The sequence below is a fragment of the Coregonus clupeaformis genome, chromosome 12, assembly GCF_020615455.1.
Source record: "Coregonus clupeaformis isolate EN_2021a chromosome 12, ASM2061545v1, whole genome shotgun sequence".
Taxonomy (NCBI): Eukaryota; Metazoa; Chordata; class Actinopteri; order Salmoniformes; family Salmonidae; genus Coregonus; species Coregonus clupeaformis.
Window position 1 is genome coordinate 13,870,734 of NC_059203.1, and position 27,541 is coordinate 13,898,274.

The 27,541-nt window shown below is 43.8% G+C and overlaps 1 protein-coding gene across 1 annotated transcript; it reads right to left on the reverse strand.

Moving 5' to 3' along the window:
* Positions 1-506: 506 nt before the first annotated feature.
* LOC121578587 (interleukin-10-like) lies at positions 507-4,324 on the reverse strand. Its single transcript, XM_041892954.1, has 5 exons — positions 4,154-4,324; positions 2,638-2,697; positions 1,976-2,140; positions 1,009-1,071; positions 507-887 (listed from the first exon to the last, which is right to left on the reverse strand). The coding sequence occupies exons 1-5, from the start codon at positions 4,322-4,324 to the stop codon at positions 792-794; spliced, it is 555 nt and encodes a 184-aa protein (XP_041748888.1). The 3' UTR covers positions 507-791.
* Positions 4,325-27,541: the final 23,217 nt, after the last annotated feature.

A 27,541-nucleotide genomic window follows, 5' to 3' on the forward strand; every position in this document is an offset into this window, starting at 1 on the left:
GTTGTATGCAAGCACACTATTCCAGACCAGTCTGCACATGTTAAAGCTTGAATGGCGTTTCTAGCTTAAATGGTGTAGGAGGAGTAGGGGTCCAAAGAATAATGTCAGAAATAATTATTATCATATTTCAGGTGTGGCTGCTTTCTTAAGTCACACTAATAAACATTATGGTGCAGTATTCCACTTAGATTCACAGACAGTTTTAATTTAAATCAATACTGATATTGGTAGTAAACATACTGTAAGCTATATCTAAATGTTGCAATACGTTGTAAACATGATGATGTGTAATACAGTCATTATTACAGATCAGTCAATGATCACATATTAAAAACATGTTAAAGGAAAATGTGTAAAATAGGACAATCTATACATTCTCTGCCACACTGGTAAATGTGCAGCCCAGATGTCCCTTTCTACATTTACAGTAACATATGATTCCTTCCTCCACATGGTGGTTAGATTAACATCACATCATGACTGTACTATATCTGAGGAAGGACGTCCAGAGAGTCAATCCTAAAAATTCTACGAATTCAACTTTACAGCAGAATGTTTCAGTCAATATGACTCAGTAATAAAGTTTTGATGAACCTGAGGCTAAATGTGGTTCAGGACTTTAAAGAGAAGGTCCTCAGGACCAATACACTTTAGTCTCATGGTCTTCCACAAAGACGCAGTCCCAGATTCCTGGACTGCAGTTTAGATGTTTGGACTTTGAGGTTATTAGAGGTTAGGGTTACCCACAGAACTTTGGCTAATTCTGATTGGTCCAGGCTCAGGGTCAGGGGTCAGTGTTTGCGTCTCTGAGAGACCAGGTACTCCTCGATGTAGTTGAAGAGCAGGTCCAGCTCTCCCATTGCCTTATACAGGCCCTTATCCTGCATCTAGACACACAGGAAACACACTCAGGTTAGAGGAAACACTCAGGTTAGAGGAAACACTCAGGTTAGAGGAACTACACATACAAACGCACTCACTGAGAGGCTGAGGCTGAAGGAGACTTACCTTCTTATACGAGGAGGTGAACTCGTTGATGTCAAATGGTTTCTTACAGGAGAAGTAGTTCCTCTATAGAGAGAGATTGGGATTGTTAGGAGTGACAGAGTAGTAGACTGTCCCACAATGCAGCAGTATTGGTTGCAGAGTGCTGGGAACACACATACATTATCTCTCTCTCTAGCGTGGGAACAGTAGGTTTGTTGGATGCTGTGTAAGTTAGGAAGTAATCGTGTCAGTGTTGTGTGTTTGGGGTTAGACCGCCGGCCGGTCCCTAAATCTGAGGTTTCTGACGAGGCCTAGATATATTGCTATGTCGTACAACCTGACGAAGCTTTAATGACATGAAACACAACCATGGAAATATCATCTCAACAATATCCCTGTGACCTTAACCAAACCACATCAAGACACTTTCACATCATAAACTCATAACGCTTTCACAGGATATAGGACCAGACTATATAGGACCAGACTATATAGGACCAGACTATATAGGACCGGACTATATAGGACCAGACTATATAGGACCAGACTATATAGGACCAGACTATATAGGACCAGACTATATAGGACCAGACTATATAGGACTATATAGGACCAGACTATATAGGACCAGACTATATAGGACCAGACTATATAGGACTATATAGGACCAGACTATATAGGACCAGACTATATAGGACCAGACTATATAGGACCAGACTATATAGGACCAGACTATATAGGACCAGACTATATAGGACCAGACTATATATGCCTTCTGAAAGTATCCACATTTTGTTGTGTTACAATGTGGGGTTAAAATGGATTTCATTGTCATTTTTTGTCAACGATCTACACAAAATACTCTGTAAGTGGAAGATACATTTTAACATTTGTAAAAAATGCATGAAAAATAAAATACTAATATATCTTTTGATTAGATAAGTATTCAACGCCCTAGCACCAGGCAATATAGGACCAGACTACTTACACATTGGACGATCTCTTTCTTCAGCATGTGGAAGATGTTTCCCATGGAGTCGATGGGAGATTTAAAGTCGTTGTTGTTCTGTGTTCTGTTGTTCATGGCGGTGGGAAACACCGTGTCGAGGTAGAACTTCAGGATGCTGTCCATAGCGTGACACCCCAACGGACTCTGATGAGGAAACAAGATCATTGACATCACACTTATAGAGAGAGGAACAGTTATAACTAACCCTAACTGAAGGTGAGGACCTTATAACTAACCCTAACTGAAGGTGAGAAGATTATAACTAACCCTAACTGAAGGTTAGGAGATTATAACTAACCCTAACTGAAGGTTAGGAGATTACCTCTAGCTATATATCTACTACAGTATAACCAGGATAGCCATCAGTATAACCAGGATAGCCATCAGTATAACCAGGATAGCCATCAGTATAACCATCAGTATAACCAGGATAGCCATCAGTATAACCAGGATAGCCATCAGTATAACCAGGATAGCCATCAGGGTATTTTCTTAATCTTCATCTCACTTCTAATTCAGGAATGGATTGGACATGCATCCTCGTCCTGATCTGTTTCTTTATCTCAAACCGTTCCATCAGGGGAGAACTCTATCCTACTGTTGGAATAGAGAGAACAGTGTGAAGGAGAGGGTGAACTCACCTTGAAGTGGTGTAGAATCCCTTCGTCCAGCAGGACTGTCTCCAGATCATCATTAGCCTCCTGCAGACAACAAACAGCACAGTTTAGACTCGCAGTTTACTGATGTTTGTTTTATATCAAATCAAAGGTTGTTCATCACGTGCACATGATATAGTGGGTGTAAATGGTACAGTGAGATGCTTCCTGAAGGCTAACATATCTACATTTCTTCCCCAATATTCATCAAATCTCTCTGGTTAGTTGCCTACTATCAATTACTTTTTTTCATGTCAAAAACAGAAGCTATGGCATTATTTAGGATGGAAGCTTATACTTCACTAAACCAATTGTTTGAACAACAATGTGCAGAAAGTGTGATGTCACGTATTTTTTTTATAGGCGTTGCTGGGATTTGACCCAATTCCCTGTCGTCTGTGAGTGTTCTGGTCCCCGAGATCTCTACCTGTTGAGCTACCGTTCAGGTGACATTCCATGAACAAATCCGAACTACATTGTAAGTACGGTGTCAAGTAGAGCTCGGTATTTGAAAGCAACTTGGAATCAAAGTAAGCACTGGAACCATGGCGAAATCAATGGGATTTGGCATTTTGCAACCACGTGATCAAACGACGCTTCGGACATAATTGATCACGTGATAATGTTACTTTGAAACAAGCATCGGTACATTGTGACGGGATCAGTAGTGCTTTGAAAACTGCATGAGTTATTCAAGACCATGTACTAGCCAAGCGTGGTGAAGGGTACACAAATAGAATAATGGGTTTTGACATTTAAATGTAGTTAAAGAAGGGGTGTGGTGATGCCTTTCTGTACTGTTAAGAGTAAGAACACAGTATAACGTAATATAGACAAATACTGGTTTCAGTTGTGACTGGGGTATATTGATCAGATTATCAGACATTTTTTGGATTTATTTTCCCTTAAATTCTCACCAGATACAACCATTTCATAGCTATTTTTTTTTAAATATATATGTCAACCCCCCTAGAGAGAGTTGACTCCGGAACCAAGTGACCCTGCCCCCCCCCCAATATCCATCACAAAGTGATGCCCTTGATTTACGTAGTAGTGTATATATAGAGAGAGAGAAAGGGGGTAGTAGTACAGTATAGTATATATGTAGTACTTACGTAGTTGTATAGTGTATGTATATGTGTATATATATATATATATGTGTGTGTGTTTATATATATATGTATGTATGTGAGAGAGAGAGAGAGCGAGAGGGTAGTAGTACAGTATAGTATATATGTAGTACTTACGTAGTAGTATAGTATATATATGAGAGGGTAGTAGTATAGTATATATGTAGTACTTATGTAGTAGTATAGTGTATATATATATATATATGAGAGGGTAGTAGTACAGTATAGTATATATGTTGTACTTACGTAGTAGTATAGTATATATATATGAGAGGGTAGTAGTACAGTATAGTATATATGTAGTACTTACGTAGTAGTATAGTATATATATATATGAGAGGGTAGTAGTATAGTATATATGTAGTACTTACGTAGTAGTCTCTGATGGTGGAGAAGGCGGTGCGGAGTTCCTTCAGTCTGACGGGGAAGCCCTCTATGAAGGAGCAGCAGCGGTCGGAGCACATCACACGTCTGCACTGGGCACGCTCACACTGCAGCGCTGCAGCCAGTAGCAGGGATAGGAGGAGAGAGCAGGGAGACATCCTGGAGTCTACTGGTACTACACTGTACTGGTGCTGCACTCTACTTCTGGTTCTGGTGTCTCCTGGTACTAGAGTGTACTGGTTCTGGTTGTCCTCTGGTGGTCCTCTTGAGGAGCAGACAGGAGAGCATGTGTACTCTGGCCTAAACCCCTCGTCATTTATACCCTGAGAAACGTCTCACCTATTTCCTCTGTGATGCGAACAGAGTTGGTCATGTGTTCTGGTGATGAGGGGAGGGGGAGGGAGTTCCTGGCAGCACTAGGGTTAACTCCTCACACTTGATGTTCATGATGCAACAAATTCAGTCATTTACATATCGATTGCGTTGGGGAAAGTTCTGAGTGTGTAATGAGAGACAAGTCACTCCTCCCTCCCTCCCTCCTCCTCCTCCGTCCTCCGTCCTCATTCACTCTATGTCTTTAAGATGGACAGAAAAAGAGAGAAGGAATTCCTGGTATAGATACAAGAGATATAAATAGATATTTAACATGAATCAGAAAAGATGCAAGTCATTGTTTTTGTTAAATTTGCTTTGTAGATTTGTCCCTGTTTCTGCCCATCATGATAGCATTCTGCTTTCCTAGTGGTAATCTCAATGATGCAGTTACACTGAGTGGACAACATTATGAACACCTGCTCTTTCCATGACATAGACTGACCAAGTGAAAGCTATGATCCCTTATTGATGTCACTTGTTAAATCCACTTCAATCAGTGTAGATGAAGGGGAGGAGACAGGTTAAAGAGGAATTTCTAAGACAATTGAGACATGGATTGTGTATGTGTGTCATTCAGAGGGTGAATGGGCAAGACAAAAGATTGAAGTGCCTTTGAACGGGGTATGGTAGTAGGTGCCAGGCGCACAGGTTTGTCAAGAACTGCAACGCTGCTGGGTTTTTCACGCTTAACAGTTTCCTGTGTGTAACAAGAATGGTCCACCACCCAAAGGACATCCAGCCAACTTGACACAACTGTGGGAAGCATTGGAGTCAACATGGGCCAGCATCCCTGTGGAACGCTTTCGACACCTTGTAGAGTCCACGCCCTGACGAATTGAGGCTGTTCTGAGGACAAGTGGGGGTGCAACTCAATATTAGGAAAGTGTTCCTAATGTTTTGTACACTCAGTGTATATTAATGGTTATGTCTTCATATGACTAACATGTTCATAAATTGTGCATCAATTCAATTCATTCAAACAGCTGTATTTGTCCCCTGAGGGCCATTCTACCATTATTTAAAGCAGGGATCGGCAACAGGCTGATATTTCCCCCTCAATGTAATCAAGGTATGAAGTTATTGTTCTTTTCAAATCAAATCAAATCAAATTTTATTGGTCACATGCGCCGAATACAACAGGTGCAGACATTACAGTGAAATGCTTACCTACAGCCCTTAACCAACAGTGCATTTATTTTAAACAAAAAAGTAAGCATAAAACAACAACAAAAAAGTGTTGAGAAAAAAAGAGCAGAAGTAAAATAAAGTGACAGTAGGGAGGCTATATATACAGTAAAATAAAGTGACAATAGGGAGGGTATATATACAGGGGGGTACCGTTGCATAGTCAATGTGCGGGGGCACCGGCTAGTTGAGGTAGTTGAGGTAATATGTACATGTGGGTAGAGTTAAAGTGACTATGCATAAATACTTAACAGAGTAGCAGCAGCGTAAAAGGATGGGGGTGGGGGGGCAGTGCAAATAGTCCGGGTAGCCATGATTAGCTGTTCAGGAGTCTTATGGCTTGGGGGTAGAAGCTGTTGAGAAGTCTTTTGGACCTAGACTTGGCACTCCGGTACCGCTTGCCGTGCGGTAGCAGAGAGAACAGTCTATGACTAGGGTGGCTGGAGTCTTTGACAATTTTGAGGGCCTTCCTCTGACACCGCCTGGTATAGAGGTCCTGGATGGCAGGGGAGCTTTGCCCCAGTGATGTACTGGGCCGTACGCACTACCCTCTGTAGTGCCTTGCGGTCAGAGGCCAAGCAGTTGCCATACCAGGCGGTGATGCAACCAGTCAGGATGCTCTCGATGGTGCAGCTGTATAATTTTTTGAGGATCTGAGGACCCATGCCAAATCTTTTTAGTCTCCTGAGGGGGAATAGGCTTTGTCGTGCCCTCTTCACGACTGTCTTGGTGTGTTTGGACCATGATAGTTCGTTGGTGATGTGGACACCAAGGAACTTGAAGCTCTCAACCTGTTCCACTACAGCCCCGTCGATGAGAATGGGGGCGTGCTCAGTCCTCTTTTTTTTCCTGTAGTCCACAATCATCTCCTTTGTCTTGGTCACGTTGAGGGAGAGGTTGTTGTCCTGGCACCACACGGCCAGGTCTCTGACCTCCTCCCTATAGGCTGTCTCATCGTTGTTGGTGATCAGGCCTACCACTGTTGTGTCGTCGGCAAACTTAATGATGGTGTTGGAGTCGTGCCTGGCCATGCAGTCATGGGTGAACAGAGAGTACAGGAGGGGACTGAGCACGCACCCCTGAGGGGCCCCCGTGTTGAGGATCAGTGTGGCAGATGTGTTGTTACCTACCCTTACCACCTGGGGGGCGACCCGTCAGGAAGTCCAGGATCCAGTTGCAGAGGGGAGGTGTTTAGTCCCAGGATCCTTAGCTTAGTGATGAGCTTAGAGGGCACTATGGTGTTGAATGCTGAGCTGTAGTCAATGAATAGCATTCTCACGTAGGTGTTCCTCTTGTCCAGGTGGGAAAGGGCAGTGTGGAGTGCGATAGAGATTGCATCATCTGTGGATCTGTTGGGGCGGTATGCAAATTGGAGTGGGTCTAGGGTTTCTGGGATTATGCTGTTGATGTGAGCCATGACCAGTCTTTCAAAGCACTTCATGGCTACAGACGTCAGTGCTACGGGTCGGTAGTCATTTAGGCAGGTTATCTTAGAGTTCATGGGCACGGGGACTATGGTGGTCTGCTTGAAACATGTTGGTATTACAGACTCAGTCAGGGACATGTTGAAAATGTCAGTGAAGACACTTGCCAGTTGGTCAGCACATGCTCGGAGTACACGTCCTGGTAATCCGTCTGGCCCTGCGGCCTTGTGAATGTTTACCTGCTTAAAAGTCTTACTCACATCGGCTACGGAGAGCGTGATCACATAGTCGTCCGGAACAGCTGGTGCTCTCATGCATGCTTCAGTGTTGCTTGCCTCGAAGCAAGCATAGAAGTGGTTTAGCTCGTCTGGTAGGCTTGTGTCACTGGGCAGCTCGCGGCTGTGCTTCCCTTTGTAGTCTGTAATAGTTTTCAAGCCCTGCCACATCCGACGAGCGTCAGAGCCAGTGTAGTATGATTCAATCTTAGACCTGTATTGACTCTTTGCCTGTTTGATGGTTCGTCGGAGGTCATAGCGGGATTTCTTATAAGCGTCCGGTTTAGAGTCCCGTTCCTTGAAAGCGGCAGCTCTACCCTTTAGCTCAGTGCGGATGTTGCCTGTAATCCATGGCTTCTGGTTGGGGTATGTACGTACGGTCACTGTGGGGACGACATCATCGATGCACTTATTGATGAAGCCAGTGACTGATGTGGTGTACTCCTCAATGCTGTCTGAAGAATCCCGGAACATGTTCCAGTCTGTGCTAGCAAAACAGTCCTGTAGCTTAGCATCTGCGTCATCTGACCACTTTTTTATTAGCTGAATCACTGGTGCTTCCTGCTTCAGTTTTTGCTTATAAGCAGGAATCAGGAGGATAGAGTTATGGTCAGATTTGCCAAATGGAGGGCGAGGGAGAGCTTTGTATGCGTCTCTGTGTGTGGAGTAAAGGTGGTCTAGAGTTTTTTCCCCTCTGGTTGCACATTTAACATGCTGGTAGAAATGAGGTAGAACGGATTTAAGTTTCCCTGCATTAAAGTCCCCGGGCTACTAGGAGCGCTGCATCTGGATGAGCGTTTTCCTGTTGATTAATGGCCTTGTACAACTCATTCAGTGCAATCTTAATGCCAGCATTGGTTTGTGGTGGTAAATAGACAGCTATGAAAAATATAGATGAAAACTCTCTTGGTAAATAGTGTGGTCTACAGCTTATCATAAGATACTCTACCTCAGGCGAGCAAAACCTCGAGACTTCCTTAGTATTTGATTTTGTGCACCAGCTGTTGTTTACAAATATACACAGACCGCCGCCCCTTGTCTTACCGGGAGTCAGACGTTCTGTCCTGCCGATGTAGCGTATAGCCTGCTAGCTGAATGTTGTCATTGTTGTCGTTCAGCCACGACTCCGTGAAACATAAGATATTACAGTTTTTAATGTCCCGTTGGTAGGATAACCGTAATCTTAAATCGTCAATTTTATTCTCAAAAGATTGAACGTTGGCTAATAGGATTGATGGGAGAGGCAGTTTACTCGTTCGCCGTCGGATCCTTACAAGGCACCCGGATCTGCGTCCACGATATCTCCGTCTCTTCCTCACGCGAATGACGGGGATCTGGGCCTTGTTGGGTGTCTGTAGAATATCCTTCGCGAACGCCTCGTTGAAGAAAAAGTCTTCGTCCAATGCGAGGTGAGTAATCGCTGTCCTGATATCCAGAAGCTCTCTTTGGTTATAAGAGACGATGGCAGAAACATTATGTACAAAATAAATTACAAATAACGCGGAAAAACACACATAATAGTACAATTGGTTAGAGGGCTGTAAAACGGCAGCCATCTTCTTCCGGCGCTGTTCATCAAGATGGCTGCTTTCCGGCGCTGTTTTTTCAAATACAATCTCTTTTTGGGCTTGCTCGTGGTCAATTAGCGGTGAATCTAGGATTTCAAGGCTGCTATCTAGGTTTGTTGAGCTCTTTGTGTGTAATAATGTATGTTGGCCTTTCTGATAAATGATCTCAAATACATTCTATATGATATGTTATTGAACTATTTCATCTGTTTAATAACTAATAAACAATTCTGTCATTTTGCACGGAGTTTCTGATTAAAGTCCTCAAAATGTATTTTGTTTGCAAACACTGGGATGTTTAGATTACCTGCTGGATTACGGCAAGGTTGGATTAGACAGTGTGTGAATTAGAACATACAGTATATTCCATGGAAAATATTTGAAATAACTGAAATGTGTTTTTGCCCTAGCACTACACAGCTGAGAGAGAGAGAGAGAGAGAGAGAGAGACAGACAGACAGAGAGAGAGAGCGAGAGAGAGAGAGAGAGAGAGAGAGTGACAGAGACAGAGACAGAGACAGATAGAGAGAGAGAGACAGAGACAGAGACAGAGAGACAATGTTTTAGTTTTTGCCCTAGCACTACACAGCTGAGACAGAGAGAGAGAGAGTGGTGTTGATGGTCTCCTAAATGAAATCATAAAATATACAGACCACAAATTCCAATTGGCTATACGTACACTTTTTAACATCATCCTCAGCTCTGGCATCTTCCACAATATTTGGAACTAAGGACTGATCACCCCAAAAGTGGAGACAAATTTGACCCCAATAACTACCGTGGGATATGCGTCCAACAGCAACCTTGGGAAAATCCTCTGCATTATCATTAACAGCAGACTCGTACATTTCCTCAGTGAAAACAATGTACTGAGCAAATGTCAAATTGGCTTTTTCCCAAATTACCGTACGACAGACCACGTATTCACCCTGCACACCCTAATTGACAAACAAACAAACCAAAATAAAGGCAAAGTCTTCAAAAAAGCTTTTGACTCAATTTGACATGAGGGTCTGCTATACAAATTGATGGAAAGTTGGGTTGGGGGAAAAACATACGACATTATAAAATCCATGTACACAAACAACAAGTGTGCGGTTAAACTTGGCAAAAAACACACACATTTCTTTCCACAGGGCCGTGGGGTGAGACAGGGATGCAGTTTAAGCCCCACCCTCTTCAACATATATATCAACGAATTGGCGAGGGCACTAGAACAGTCTGCAGCACCCGGCCTCACTCTACTAGAATCTGAAGTCAAATGTCTACTGTTTGCTGATGATCTGGTGCTTCTGTCCCCAACCAAGGAGGGCCTACAGCAGCATCTAGATCTTCTGTAACTTTCACAAAGCTGTGAACGATCTGAGAGACAAGGCAAGAAGGGCCTTCTATGCCATCAAAATTAACATAAAATTCGACATACTAATTAGGATCTGTCAAAAAATACTTGAATCAGTTATAGAACCCATTGCCCTTTATGGTTGTGAGGTCTGGGGTCCGCTCACCAACCAAGAATTCACAAAATGGGACAAACAACAAATTGAGACTCTGCATATCCTTAGTGTACAACGTAAAACACCAAATAATGCATGCAGAGCAGAATTAGGCCGATACATAGGCAGACCTGGCTCTCAAGACAAGACAGGCTATGTGCACACTGCCCACAAAATGAGGTGGAAACTGAGCTGCACTTCCTAACCTCCTGCCAAATGTATGACCATATTAGAGACACATATTTCCCTCAGATTACACAGATCCACAAAGAATTAAAAAACAAATCCAATTTTGATAAACTCCCTTATCTATTGGGTGAAATACCACAGTGTGCCATCACAGCAGCAAGATGTGTGACCTGTTGCCACAAGAAAAGGGCAACCAGTGAAGAACAAACACCATTGTAAATACAACCTATATTTATGTTTATTTATTTTCCCTTTTGTACTTTAACTATTTGCACATTGTTACAACACTGTATATAGACATAATATGACATTTGAAATGTCTTTATTCTTTTGGAACTTATCTGAGTGTAATATTTACTGTTCATTTTTATAGTTTATTTCACTTTTGTTTACTATCTATTTCACTTGCTTTGGCAATGTTAACATACGTTTCCCATGCCAATAAAGCCCTTAAAATGAATTGAGGGAGAGACAGAAAGAGGCTTCTCTTGTTTTTCTCTCCATCTTATCTTCTCTCCATCTTATCGTCTCTCCATCTTATCGTCTCTCCATCTTATCGTCTCTCCGTCTTCAAACAGTGTGAGAGCTGATCGTGTTCTGATTGTGTTCAATGTAATGACGGCTATTGTTGGTTTATCTATGGGTCCGAGTTGCAGGTGAGAAGAGCACAGAAACGGTTATGATTAAGCATTTCTGATCAACAAGCTAATGACGTATAATGCATATGTTAAACCACGTTCACACACACAGAGTGTGTAATAAAGAGTTGAGTGATAAATGCTGAGTAAGCCTGAGTATGTGAGGTCTGTATACCTGACCTTTAAAATATCCTCTATCATAAAGCCTGTCTGCTACTGGCTCCCTCTGTCTCCCCCACTGTCTCCCCTCTCTCCCACTGTCTCCCCGTCTGCCCCGCTGTCTCGTACTGTCTCCCCACTGTTTCCCTGTCTGCATCACTGTCTATCACTGTCTCCCCCACTGTCTCTCACTGTCTCCCCTCTCTCCCCCTGTCCCTCCATCTCCCGATGTCTCCCCGACTGTCTCTTCCTGTCTCCCCATGTCTGCCGCACTGTTTCCCCGTCTGCATCACTGTCTACTACTGTCTCCCCGTCTGCCCTACTGTCTCCACCTGTCTCCTCCTGTCTCCCCTGTCTACCACTGTCTCCAGACTGCCTCCAGACTGCCTCCAGACTGCCTCTAGACTGTCTCCAGACTGCCTCCAGACTTTAGATCAGGGCTGCACTTTTCTTCATTGGGTTGGAGTCCTTTTTTTAAACCGGAGACATCCACAGGCCAAACACGGGCGTCTCACAGGCCCCATTTGGTCCGCGGTGCAGATAGAAAATGTGTTTTTTCACGAAAACATATGTAGTGTCCGAACGGTTTGGCCTCCCCCCTCCCCCCTCCCCCCGATCATGGTAACATTTCACCAAGAAAGCCGGTAAATGACATATTGTAATGCATGTGAATTCACAGAACATGTTACACTCTGTTCTACATCAGAATAATTTAGCAGATGCTCTTATCCATACTTTTTTTTTTATACTGGTCCCCCATGGGAATCAAACCCACAACCCTGGCGTCGCAAGCGCCATGCTCTACCAACTGGGCCACACAGAAGACCCCATGGTGGTGGCCGTGTGCTGACCGACCAGCAGGAGGGGGCCGTGGTGGAAATGGTGAAGGCCAGGAATGACATACGGCTGTCTGAAATAAAGCAGGCCATTGAGGAGAACGATGACAACTTTGCCAATGTGGCATCATCAGCTGACCGACAAGAGGCAGCAGGTATCTATGAAACACATTGACCTGGTGCCTCTTGAGAGAAACGACGGCAGAGGCAGATGCTTACGCCCATCCACCATCCCCTAGCAACACTGAAACCTACTTAAAGGTAACAGCGCTCCCTGTTGCCCCTAGTGGCCGGTTTCCACATCATCTCCCGACGTCCTCAGACATAGTTGAACGTCGAATACTGACTTGTATCATGGGTGACTTGGCTGGTCTTTCACCAGGTGTCTCAGTAGAAACTGTTACACTGGAGTTACTGTCAGAGGTTTCTTATATATTAGTGAAGTTATAATCTGTGTTTGTGTGTGTGTGTGTGTGTGTGTGTGTGTGTGTGTGTGTGTGTGTGTGTGTGTGTGTGTGTGTGTCCCTAATGATTAAGAGCGTTGTGCCAGTACCTGAAAGGTTGCTGGTTCAAATCCCTGAGCCGACTAGGTGAAAAATCTGTTGTGCATTTTAGCAAGGCACATAACCCTAATTGCTCCTGTAAGTCACTAAGAGCAGCTGCTAAATGACGTGTGGACTATACATCAGATAATGGGAGGCAGCTCATGGTCCTCTGCTCAGATTTGAAGTGGTTAGGTGTATTTTCTAACCTGTTTAGAAAACTCACGGGATGTCAACACACACAAACTGCTCTTAACAGGGTTAGGGTTGTGACAAGGGTTAGGGTTAGGGGACTTACAGTATTGCAGCTGATGTGACAGACAAAACTACAATCCCAGATTTGAGAGAGAGAGAGAGAGAGAGAGAGAGAGATAGGGAGAGAGAGAGAGAGCGACAGAGAGAGAGAGAGAGAGAGAGAGAGAGAGAGAGACAGAGAGGGAGAAAGAGAGAGAAAAAATAGTTTCTGTTGGGTAACAGTTTCAGTTGAGATCAATCATGAGGGAAAGCTGTGATTCTGCTTTCTCATTTATTTACATTTTAGTCATTTAGCAGACGCTCTTATCCAGAGCGACTTACAGTTAGTGAGTGCATACATTTTTTTTTGTTGTTGAATTTTTCATACTGGCCCCCCGTGGGAATCAAACTCACAACCCTGGCGTTGCAAACGCCATGTTCTACCAACTGAGCTACATCCCTGCCGGCCATTCCCTCCCCTACCCTGGACCAATTGTGCGCCGCCCCATGGGTCTCCCGGTCGCGGCCGGCTACGACAGAGCCTGGATTCGAACCAGGATCTCTAGTGGCACAGCTAGCACTGCGATGCAGTGCCTTAGATCACTGCGCCACTGCGCCACTTATGATGTAGGATCTTAATTTGAACCAGTTTGCTACAGCAGGATGATAATCCTGCAGCAACAGGAAATGTGAATTATAATTAATGGACATTTTTGTAGGGGCTGATAAAAAAAGGAAAATCAAGTCTGAAATGTCTAAGTGGAAACCTCAAATACACTACAGGTTTTAAGGAAAGTTGTCCTGCACCAGGTGGATCAAATGAAGATCCTATATCTGTGTTAGCAGCAAAAGAAGGAACACCTCTCCTCTCCTCTCCTCTCTCTCTCCCTCTCCTCTCCTCTCCTCTCCTCTCCTCTCCTCTCCTCTCCTCCCATCTCTCCTCTCCTCTCTCCGCTCCTCCCCATTCACCTCTCCTCCCCACTCTCCCCTCTTCCCTCCTCTCCTCTCCTCTCTTCTCATTCCATCTCTCCTCTCCTCTCTCCGCTCCTCCCCATTCACCTCTCCTCTCCTCTCCTCTCCTCCCCACTCTCCCCTCTTCCCTCCTCTCCTCTCCTCTTCTCTATAGTGTGTCCTATTATAACATCAGATATAGCCCAAACCCATTGGTATTTTATTAGGTTCCCAATTAGCTGTTGTGAAAGCAGCAGCTGCTCTTCCTGGGGTCCACACAGAACATGAAACATGACATAATACAGAACATTAATAGACAAGAACAGCTCGAGGACAGAACTACATCAATTTAGGGAACTTGAAAAGGGCAGCTTGAAATGCCTCCAACCGGGCCATCAAATTGGTATATTTTCAGGTGGCGTAGCTGGCTAAGCTGTTGTTAAAAGGGCAGGTATCGGAATCTCAAGATCTAGGGTCTGTGAACAAGGAAGATTTACTGAACCAACAACTGAACTGTTTTAACTGGGTTAACCTGTAGGTGACTGCAGGAAGCCGTTTTCACACTGAACATATCATCATTCTAAATTGACCTAAATGTACTTCTTCCTTCCTCCTTGAAAAGTACAGAAACAACTGGTGACCTAGCGTTACTGTGTGTCAACATGGGTACATTTCACTGTTCTCCCCAGACACACATGCACACAAACACACACACACACTTCCCTGATATGGAATCAGGTTACTCGGTGTCATAAGGCGGAGATTCCCAACCCATCTCATTCCAGAATGGCAGTCTTTCACCATGAGTTTCCTAAACCTAACCCTGACCCTGTTAACATAATGTACAGATCTTTGCAATGTTTAGGTATTGGAAGAATTATAATCAGTGCATTCAGAAAGCTGTTTTTCATGGTTCGGGCTAGGCCCCTTAGTTCCAGTGAAGGGAAATCTTAACGCTACAGCATACAATGACATTCTAGACCATTCTGTGCTTCCAACTTTGTGGCAACAGTTTGGGGAACGCCCTTTCCTGTTTCAGCATGACAATGCCCCCGTGCACAAAGTGAGGTACATACAGAAATGGTTTGTCAAGATTGGTGTGGAAGAACTTGACTGGCCTGCACAGATCCCTGACCTCAACCCCATTGAACACCTTTGGGATGAATTGGAACGCCGACTGCGAGCCAGGCCTAATCGCCCAACATCAGTGCCCAACCTCATTAATGCTCTTGTGGCTGAATGGAAGCAAGGCAGGCCCTGTGTAGCTCAGTTGGTAGAGCGTGGCGCTTGCAACGCCAGGGTTGTGGGTTCGATTCCCACGGGGGGCCAGTATGAAAAATGTATGCACGCACTAACTAAGTCGCTCTGGATAAGAGCGTCTGCTAAATGACTAAAATGTAAATGTAAAGTCCCCCGCAGCAATGTTCCAACATCTAGTGGAAAGCCTTCCCAGAAGAGTGGAGGCTGTTATAGCAGCAAAGGGGGAACCAACTCCGTATTAATGCCCATGATTTTGGAATTAGATGAGCAGGTGTCCACATACTTTTGGTAATGTGTACATAAACAAACGGACAGCTTCACTGATGTGTTTCTATAAAGCCTGATCACTACAGGCAGTTCTTCCACACTGATCTACAGTAGTGATCTGGCTTTATAGAAACACATCAGTGAAGCTGTCCGTTTGTTTATGTACACTACATGACCAAAAGTATGTGGACACCTGCTCATCGAACATCTCATTCCAAAATCATGGGCATTAATATGGAGTTGGTCCCCCCCTTTGCTGCTATAACAGCCTGATCTTAGGCTTGTGTGCGGCAGCTCAGCCATGGAAACCCATTTCATGAAGCTCCCGATTTAACAGTTCTTGTGCTGACGTTGCTTCCAGAGGCAGTTTGGAACTCGGTAGTGAGTGTTGCAACCGAGGACAGACGACAGCGCTACGCGCTTCAGCACTCGGCGGTCCCGTTCTGTGAGCTTGTGTGGCCTACCACTTCGCGGCTGAGCCGTTGTTGCTCCTAGATGTTTCCACTTCACAATAACAGCACTTATAGTTGACCGGGGCAGCTCTAGCAGGGCAGAAATTTGACAATCTGACTTGATGGAAAGGTGGCATCCTGTGACGGTGCCACGTTGAAAGTCACTGAGCTCTTCAGTAAGGCCATTATACTGCCAATGTTTGGCTATGGAGATTGCATGGCTGTGTGCTCGATTTTATACACCTGTCAGCAACGAGTGTGGCTGAAGTAGCCGAATCCACTAATTTGAAGGAGTGTCCACATACGTTTGTATAGATAGTGTATGTATGTTGATCATGGAGATGTCTTTGTGACCAGATATATACTGTATTTATTAATCAATTCCTTATTTGTTTTCAGTTAAAAACAGGGTCAATAAATAGATAGATAATCCATGTGGTTACAGTTTGTAAAAGTGTATCTTTCTTATCAAATCTTTAGAGGCGTGTTACTGAAACTAAACTGATCCCTCAGCATTTTATTTGGACTTTCTGAGTTTCTGTGCGTGAGTTGGTGAACCACACCCCTGTAAGCCCTATCTAAGGTGACATCTCCTATTTTCCGATCAGTTGCAACAATAGAACGCCGAGTAAGCAGAAGAAAAGAAACACAGTTTCAAAATGACACATAGAATTAAGAACCACAACTTTTATGCAAAATCGGCAGATTTCATTCATGCTTCTTCCTCTCGTCAAACTCTTTGTAACTAGAGTAGAATGTCCAGGTCAAGTGAATGAAGAAGGGTTTCATTCACCACTGAGTTCAGTGTGTTTCTGTATCAGGGGTTGGTTGCGAAATTATTTTCCGATCGTTTCGTTCTGAACGTAACTATTATTTTATTCATTCCGTTCCACTGTTCCGACCAGCAAAATAAAAAGTTCTGAACCGGTTCGAAACAAACAAAAGTGACGGTTTATAGCGTTCCTTTCTGTTCCTTTTTAAACCTCTGGAATTGTAATTTTTTTACGACATTAAATGACTTCACCAATCAGTGCGGATAGAGCAGCTTGCTATGGAGCGGCCACTACTGTATTTACATGCATTGGACGTTGCAGCCTGGACTCATACCCTAGACGTAACATAGTAAACATTCTCCAATTACTATGACATGTTATGTTTGGTACATTCGGTTACATAAGACAGATGGTTACTTAGTGGTTGGTTAGGGTGGATAGGTGGGTGTATAATGCAAACGTCTAGCAACGTCCAACCCAAACGTTGTGAGTTCAAATCTCATCACGGACAACTTTAGCTAATTAGCACCTTTTCAACTACTTACTACTTTTCAACTACTTAGCATGTTAGCTAACCCTTCCCCTAACCCTAACATTAACCCTTTAACCTAACTCCTAAGCTTAACCCTAACCTTAATGTTAACCCTCACCCCAAACTCTAACCCCTAGCCTAGCTAACGTTAGCCAACATTAGCCACCTAGCTAGAAATCCGTAACATATAGTACGTTTTGTAAATTCGTAACGACTTGTACATTTGCAAATTCGTAATATATCATTCTAATTGTCGTACGAAATGGATGATGGAATACATACCATGAAACATTTTACATATCACACTCTGTAACACTAACTCCAAAAAGTTTTGGGACACTGTAAAGTCCATGGAGAATAAGAGCACATTTTGCTACGGCTGGCCATGCTTTCCACCTGGCTACCACTACCCCGGCCACCAACTCTGCACCCTCCGCTGCAACTTGCCCATGCCCCCCCCCCCCTTCTCCTTCACACAAATTCAGACAGCTGATGTTCTGAAAGAGCTGCAAAATCTGGACCCCTACAAATCAGCTGGGCTAGACAATCTGGACCCTTTCTTTCTAAAACTAGCCGCCGAAATTGTCGCAACCCCTATTACTAGCCCCTCTTCAAAGGGGGTGACACTAGATCCAAACTGTTACAGACCTATATCCATCCTGCCCTGCCTTTCAAAAGTATTTGAAAGCCAAGTTAACAAACAGATCACTGACCATTTCGAATCCCACCGTACCTTCTCCGCTATGCAATCCGGTTTCCGAGCTGGTCATGGGTGCACTTCAGCCACGCTCAAGGTCCTAAACGATATTATAACCGCGATCGATAATAGACAGTACTGTGCAGCCGTCTTCATCGACCTGGCCAAGGCTTTCGACTCTGTCAACCACCACATTCTTATTGGCAGACTAAATAGCCTTGGTTTCTCAAATGACTGCCTCGCCTGGTTCACCAACTACTTCTCAGATAGAGTTCAGTGTGTCAAATCGGAGGGCCTGTTGTCTGGACCTATGGCAGTCTCTATGGGGGTGCTATGTTTTGTTTTACCCCATATGTAACTCTGTGTTGTTGTTTTTATCGCACTGCTTTGCTTTATCTTGGCCAGGTCGCAGTTGTAAATGAGAACTTGTTCTCAACTGGCTTCTTACCTGGTTAAATAAAGGTGGGGGAAAAAAAGAAAGAAAAAAAAGGGGGATTTACGTAGAGAATAAGAGACCAGGTCTCTGAGACCAGGTTGGACATACGAGGTAGGCCGCAAGATGCGACTTCCATTTTGCTGGTGGAGGAGGAGGCTGGGCCTCTTATCTGAAGTAGACCCACAGAATTATACCTACAGAGAGGCTTGTCTGAAGGAACTTTGAATGTCTTTGAACTTCAGAGAGTTGGTTTAACATTAGACCAGCGAGCTAGCTAGCTAGCTAACAAGCTTATGTGTGCAGAGCAGCACCAGAATTTAAATAAAAACACATCTTACCTTTTTGTAGTTAATAAATCCAATGTGAAACGTGATAACTATAGTATCCTTTAGCATTGAAAAGGTTAATCCAGTCTTGTGTAATTAAAATCTCTCTCCCTAATTTCTGAATCACGCTTGTAATGTCAGTAGGCTACTAGATTATGATAAGATTTTCAGCTGGCAGGTAGACACGAATCCATTTCTGAGTGAAAGAGTGAGGGCTTTACATAGGAGCTTTGTTGCTTTTTTTGTGGGACTGGAGAAAAAAATGCCCGGAACATAAAGGAACATTATTAACCGGTTCCCATGCTTTTAAAATACTAGTTCTGTTCCATAACAGTATAGATTACTTTCGTGCCTTCTGATTCGTTATTTTCCTGTTTTCTGTTCTGTTCCCTGAACAGGTTCCAACCCCGATTCTGTATGTCACCACTAGAGGGAGGTGTGGTGTTGTGAGACAGGAATGTACTGAAGTCATCCACTCACCTGTTTCAAGAAAGAGAGGAGGGTGAGAAGGAGAGGGCCTTTCCCAACTCTTACCATAACACAGTCCTTTCCCAACTCTTACCATAACACAGTCCTTTCCCAACTAGTCCTTTACCAACTCTTACCATAACACAGTCCTTTCCCAACTCTTACCATAACACAGTCCTTTCCCAACTAGTCCTTTACCAACTCTTACCATAACACAGTCCTTTCCCAACTAGTCCTTTCCCAACTCTTACCATAACACAGTCCTTTCCCAACTAGTCCTTTCCCAACTCTTACCATAACACAGTCCTTTCCCAACTCTTACCATAACACAGTCCTTTCCCAACTCTTACCATAACACAGTCCTTTCCCAACTAGTCCTTTCCCAACTCTTACCATAACACAGTCCTTTCCCAACTCTTACCATAACACAGTCCTTTCCCAACTCTTACCATAACACAGTCCTTTCCCAACTCTTACCATAACACAGTCCTTTCCCAACTAGTCCTTTCCCAACTCTTACCATAACACAGTCCTTTCCCAACTAGTCCTTTTCCCAACTCTTACCATAACACAGTCCTTTCCCAACTAGTCCTTTCCCAACTCTTACCATAACACAGTCCTTTCCCAACTAGTCCTTTCCCAACTCTTACCATAACACAGTCCTTTCCCAACTCTTACCATAACACAGGCCTTTCCCAACTAGTCCTTTCCCAACTCTTACCATAACACAGTCCTTTACCAACTCTTACCATAACACAGTCCTTTACCAACTCTTACCATAACACAGTCCTTTCCCAACTCTTACCATAACACAGTCCTTTCCCAACTAGTCCTTTCCCAACTCTTACCATAACACAGTCCTTTCCCAACTAGTCCTTTACCAACACTTACCATAACACAGTCCTTTCCCAACTCTTACCATAACACATTCCTTTCCCAACTATTACCATAACACAGTCCTTTCCCAACTCTTACCATAACACGGTCCTTTCCCAACTAGTCCTTTCCCAACTCTTACCATAACACAGTCCTTTCCCAACTCTTACCATAACACAGTCCTTTCCCAACTCTTACCATAACACAGGCCTTTCCCAACTCTTACCATAACACAGTCCTTTCCCAACTAGTCCTTTCCCAACTCTTACCATAACACAGTCCTTTCCCAACTAGTCCTTTCCCAACTCTTACCATAACACAGTCCTTTCCCAACTAGTCCTTTCCCAACTCTTACCATAACACAGTCCTTTCCCAACTCTTACCATAACACAGTCCTTTCCCAACTCTTACCATAACACAGTCCTTTCCCAACTCTTACCATAACACAGTCCTTTCCCAACTCTTACCATAACACAGTCCTTTCCCAACTCTTACCATAACACAGTCCTTTCCCAACTCTTACCATAACACAGGCCTTTCCCAACTCTTACCATAACACAGGCCTTTCCCAACTCTTACCATAACACAGTCCTTTCCCAACTCTTACCATAACACAGTCCTTTCCCAACTCTTACCATAACACAGTCCTTTCCCAACTCTTACCATAACACAGTCCTTTCCCAACTAGTCCTTTCCCAACTCTTACCATAACACAGTCCTTTCCCAACTAGTCCTTTCCCAACTCTCACCATAACACAGTCCTTTCCCAACTAGTCCTTTCCCAACTCTTACCATAACACAGTCCTTTCCCAACTCTTACCATAACACAGTCCTTTCCCAACTAGTCCTTTCCCAACTCTTACCATAACACAGTCCTTTCCCAACTCTTACCATAACACAGTCCTTTCCCTCTTACCATAACACGTCCTTTCCCAACTCTTACCATAACACAGTCCTTTTCCCAACTCTTACCATAACACAGTCCTTTCCCAACTCTTACCATAACACAGTCCTTTCCCAACTCTTACCATAACACAGTCCTTTTCCCAACTCTTACCATAACACAGTCCTTTTCCCCAACTCTTACCATAAAGTCCTTTTCCCAACTCTTACCATAACACAGTCCTTTCCCAACTCTTACCATAACACAGTCCTTTCCCAACTCTTACCATAACACAGTCCTTTCCCAACTCTTACCATAACACAGTCCTTTTCCCAACTCTTACCATAACACAGTCCTTTCCCAACTCTTACCATAACACAGTCCTTTCCCAACTCTTACCATAACACAGTCCTTTCCCAACTCTTACCATAACACAGTCCTTTCCCAACTCTTACCATAACACAGTCCTTTCCCAACTCTTACCATAACACAGTCCTTTCCCAACTCTTACCATAACACAGTCCTTTCCCAACTCTTACCATAACACAGTCCTTTTCCTAACTCTTACCATAACACAGTCCTTTCCCAACTCTTACCATAACACAGTCCTTTCCCTAACTCTTACCACTTAAACACAGTCCTTTCCCAACTACTAGTCCTTAGTCCTTTCCCAACTCTTACCATAACACAGTCCTTTCCCAACTAGTCCTTTCCCAACTCTTACCATAACACAGTCCTTTTCCCAACTCTTACCATAACACAGTCCTTTCCCAACTCTTACCATAACACAGTCCTTTCCCAACTCTTACCCAGCCTTTACAAGTCCTTTCCCAACTCTTACCATAACACAGTCCTTTCCCAACTCTACAACCAGTCCTTTCCCAACTCTTACCATAACACAGTCCTTTCCCCAACTCTTACCATACACAGTCCTTTCCCAACTAGTCCTTTCCCAACTCTTACCATAACACAGTCCTTTCCCAACTAGTCCTTTCCCAACTCTTACCATAACACAGTCCTTTCCCCAACTCTTACCATAACACAGTCCTTTCCCCAACTCTTACCATAACACAGTCCTTTCCCAACTCTTACCATAACACAGTCCTTTCCCAACTCTTACCATAACACAGTCCTTTCCCAACTCTTACCATAACACAGTCCTTTCCCAACTCTTACCATAACACAGTCCTTTCCCAACTAGTCCTTTTCCCAACTCTTACCATAACACAGTCCTTTCCCAACTCTAGTCCTTTCCCAACTCTTACCATAACACAGTCCTTTTCCCCAACTCTTACCATAACACAGTCCTTTCCCAACTCTTACCATAACACAGTCCTTTCCCAACTCTTACCATAACACAGTCCTTTCCCAACTCTTACCATAACACAGTCCTTTTCCCAACTCTTACCATAACACAGTCCTTTCCCAACTAGTCCTTTCCCAACTCTTACCATAACACAGTCCTTTCCCAACTCTCTCCCAACCCTTTTACCATAACACAGTCCTTTCCCAACTCTTACCATAACAGTCCTTTCCCAACTCTTACCATAACACAGTCCTTTCCCAACTAGTCCTTTCCCAACTCTTACCATAACACAGTCCTTTCCCAACTAGTCCTTTCCCAACTCTTACCATAACACAGTCCTTTCCCAACTCTTACCATAACACAGTCCTTTCCCAAACTCTTACCATAACACAGTCCTTTCCCAACTCTTACCATAACACAGTCCTTTCCCAACTCTTACCATAACACAGTCCTTTCCCAACTCTTACCATAACACAGTCCTTTCCCAACTCTTACCATAACACAGTCCTTTCCCAACTAGTCCTTTCCCAACTCTTACCATAACACAGTCCTTTCCCAACTAGTCCTTTTCCAACTCTTACCATAACACAGTCCTTTTCCCAACTCTTACCAACACAGTCCTTTCCCAACTCTTACCATAACACAGTCCTTTCCCAACTCTTACCATAACACAGTCCTTTCCCAACTCTTACCATAACACAGTCCTTTCCCAACTCTTACCATAACACAGTCCTTTCCCAACTCTTACCATCACTGTCCTTTCCCAACTCTTACCATAACACAGTCCTTTCCCAACTCTTACCATAACACAGTCCTTTCTACCCCAACTCTTACCATAACACAGTCCTTTCCCAACTCTTACCATAACACAGTCCTTTCCCAACTCTTACCATAACACAGTCCTTTCCCAACTCAGTCCTTTCCCAACTCTTACCATAACACAGTCCTTTCCCAACTAGTCCTTTTCCCAACTCTTACCATAACACAGTCCTTTCCCAACTCTTACCATAACACAGTCCTTTCCCAACTCTTACCATAACACAGTCCTTTCCCAACTCTTACCATAACACAGTCCTTTCCCCAACTCTTACCATAACACAGTCCTTTCCCAACTCTTACCATAACACAGTCCTTTTCCCAACTCTTACCATAACACAGTCCTTTCCCAACTCTTACCATAACACAGTCCTTTCCCAACTCTTACCATAACACAGTCCTTTCCCAACTAGTCCTTTCCCAACTCTTACCATAACACAGTCCTTTCCCAACTCTTACCATAACACAGTCCTTTCCCAACTCTTACCATAACACAGTCCTTTCCCCAACTCTTACCATAACACAGTCCTTTCCCCTAGCCCTTTCCCAGCTTCCCCAACTCTTACCATAACACAGTCCTTTCCCAACTCTTACCATAACACAGTCCTTTCCCCAACTCTTACCATAACACAGTCCTTTCCCAACTCTTACCATAACACAGTCCTTTCCCAACTAGTCCTTTTCCCAACTCTTACCATAACACAGTCCTTTCCCAACTCTTACCATAACACAGTCCTTTCCCAACTCTTACCATAACACAGTCCTTTCCCAACTCTTACCATAACACAGTCCTTTCCCAACTAGTCCTTTCCCAACTCTTACCATAACACAGTCCTTTCCCAACTAGTCCTTTCCCAACTCTTACCATAACACAGTCCTTTCCCAACTAGTCCTTTCCCAACTCTTACCATAACACAGTCCTTTCCCAACTCTTACCATAACACAGTCCTTTCCCAACTCTTACCACTAACACAGTCCTTTCCCAACTCTTACCATAACACAGTCCTTTCCCAACTCTTACCATAACACAGTCCTTTCCCAACTCTTACCATAACACAGTCCTTTCCCAACTCTTACCATAACACAGTCCTTTCCCAACTCTTACCATAACACAGTCCTTTCCCAACTCTTACCATAACACAGTCCTTTCCCAACTCTTACCATAACACAGTCCTTTCCCAACTCTTACCATAACACAGTCCTTTCCCAACTCTTACCATAACACAGTCCTTTCCCAACTAGTCCTTTCCCAACTCTTACCATAACACAGTCCTTTCCCAACTAGTCCTTTCCCAACTCTTACCATAACACAGTCCTTTCCCAACTCTTACCATAACACAGTCCTTTCCCAACTAGTCCTTTCCCAACTCTTACCATAACACAGTCCTTTCCCAACTCTTACCATAACACAGTCCTTTCCCAACTCTTACCATAACACAGTCCTTTCCCAACTCTTACCATAACACAGTCCTTTCCCAACTCTTACCATAACACAGTCCTTTCCCACTAACTAGTCCTTCCCCAACTCTTACCATAACACAGTCCTTTCCCAACTAGTCCTTTCCCAACTCTCACCATAACACAGTCCTTTCCCAACTAGTCCTTTCCCAACTCTTACCATAACACAGTCCTTTCCCAACTCTTACCAACACAGTCCTTTCCCAACTCTTACCATAACACAGTCCTTTTCCCAACTCTTACCATAACACAGTCCTTTTCCCAACTCTTACCATAACACAGTCCTTTCCCATAACACAGTCCTTTCCCAACTCTTACCATAACACAGTCCTTTCCCAACTAGTCCTTTCCCAACTCTTACCATAACACAGTCCTTTCCCAACTGTCCTTTCCCAACTCTTACCATAACACAGTCCTTTCCCAACTCTTACCATAACACAGTCCTTTCCCAACTCTTACCATAACACAGTCCTTTCCCAACTCTTACCATAACACAGTCCTTTTCCCAACTGCCTTTCCAACTCTTACCATAACACAGTCCTTTCCCAACTCTTACCATAACACAGTCCTTTCCCAACTCTTACCATAACACAGTCCTTTCCCAACTCTTACCATAACACAGTCCTTTCCCAACTAGTCCTTTCCCAACTCTTACCATAACACAGTCCTTTCCCAACTAGTCCTTTCCCAACTCTTACCATAACTAGTCCTTTCCCAACTCTTACCATAACACAGTCCTTTCCCAACTAGTCCTTTCCCAACTCTTACCATAACACAGGCCTTTCCCAACTCTTACCATAACACAGTCCTTTCCCAACTCTTACCATAACACAGGCCTTTCCCAACTAGTCCTTTCCCAACTCTTACCATAACACAGTCCTTTCCCAACTCCCCCAGTCCTTACCAAACACAGTCCTTTCCCAACTCTTACCATAACACAGTCCTTTCCCAACTCTTACCACAACACGAGTCCTTTCCCAACTAGTCCTTTCCCAACTCTTACCATAACACAGTCCTTTCCCAACTAGTCCTTTCCCAACTCTTACCATAACACAGTCCTTTCCCAACTCTTACCTAACACAGTCCTTTCCCAACTCTTACCATAACACAGTCCTTTCCCAACTCTTACCATAACACGGTCCTTTCCCAACTAGTCCTTTCCCAACTCTTACCATAACACAGTCCTTTCCCCAACTAGTCCTTTCCCAACTCTTACCATAACACAGTCCTTTCCCAACTCTTACCATAACACAGTCCTCCTTACCAACCAGTCCTTTCCCAACTCTTACCATAACACAGTCCTTTCCCAACTCTTACCATAACACAGTCCTTTCCCAACTCTTACCATAACACAGTCCTTTCCCAACTCTTACCATAACACAGTCCTTTCCCAACTAGTCCTTTCCCAACTCTTACCATAACACAGTCCTTTCTTCCTTTCCAACTCTTACCATAACACAGTCCTTTTCCCAACTAGTCCTTTCCCAACTCTTACCATAACACAGTCCTTTCCCTAGCCTCACTCTTACCATAACACAGTCCTTTTCCCCAACTCTTACCATAACACAGTCCTTTCCCAACTCTTACCATACCACAGTCCTTTCCCAACTCTTACCCTAACACAGTCCTTTCCCAACCAGTCCTTTCCCAACTCTTACCATAACACAGTCCTTTCCCAACTAGTCCTTTCCCAACTCTTACCATAACACAGTCCTTTCCCAACTAGTCCTTTCCCAACTCTTACCATAACACAGTCCTTTCCCAACTACCCATCACAGTCCTTTCCCCAACTCTTACCATAACACAGTCCTTTCCCAACTCTTACCATAACACGTCCTTTCCCAACTCTTACCATAACACAGTCCTTTCCCAACTCTTACCATAACACAGTCCTTTCCCAACTCTTACCATAACACAGTCCTTTCCCAACTCTTACCATAACACTAGTCCTTTCCCAACTCTTACCATAACACAGTCCTTTTCCCAACTAGTCCTTTCCCAAACTCTTACCATAACACAGTCCTTTCCCAACTAGTCCTTTTCCCAACTCTTACCATAACACAGTCCTTTCCCAACTCTTACCATAACACAGTCCTTTCCCAACTGTCCTCCCAACTCTTACCATAACACAGTCCTTTCCCAACTCTTACCATAACACAGTCCTTTCCCCAACTCTTACCATAACACAGTCCTTTCCCAACTCTTACCATAACACAGTCCTTTCCCAACTAGTCCTTTCCCAACTCTTACCATAACACAGTCCTTTTCCCAACTAGTCCTTTCCCAACTCTTACCATAACACAGTCCTTTCCCAACTAGTCCTTTCCCAACTCTTACCATAACACAGTCCTTTCCCAAACCTTACCATAACACAGTCCTTTCCCAACTCTTACCAACACAGTCCTTTCCCAACTCTTACCATAACACAGTCCTTTCCCAACTCTTACCATAACACAGTCCTTTCCCAACTCTTACCATAACACAGTCCTTTTCCACTAAAGTCCTTTCCCAACTCTTACCATAACACAGTCCTTTCCCAACTAGTCCTTTCCCAACTCTTACCATAACACAGTCCTTTCCCAACTCTTACCATAACACAGTCCTTTCCCAACTCTTACCATAACACAGTCCTAGTTTCCCAACTCTTACCATAACACAGTCCTTTCCCAACTAGTCCTTTCCCAACTCTTACCATAACACAGTCCTTTCCCAACTCTTACCATAACACAGTCCTTTCCCAACTCCATCCTTTCCCAACTAGTCCTTTCCCAACTCTTACCATAACACAGTCCTTTCCCAACTCTTACCATAACACAGTCCTTTTCCCAACTCTTACCATAACACAGTCCTTTCCCAACTAGTCCTTTCCCAACTCTTACCATAACACAGTCCTTTCCCAACTAGTCCTTTCCCAACTCTTACCATAACACAGTCCTTTTCCCAACTAGTCCTTTTC

Bases quoted from the DNA above. Each gene is read 5' to 3' on its own strand.
- LOC121578587 (XM_041892954.1), bottom strand. From the start codon at position 4,324: ATGTCTCCCTGCTCTCTCCTCCTATCCCTGCTACTGGCTGCAGCGCTG. The intron at 1,072-1,975 runs GTAAGTAGTCTG...CTCTCTCTATAG, and splicing joins AGAAAGAGATCGTCCAATGT to AGGAACTACTTCTCCTGTAA. The intron at 888-1,008 runs GTAAGTCTCCTT...CTGTGTGTCTAG, and splicing joins TCACCTCCTCGTATAAGAAG to ATGCAGGATAAGGGCCTGTA.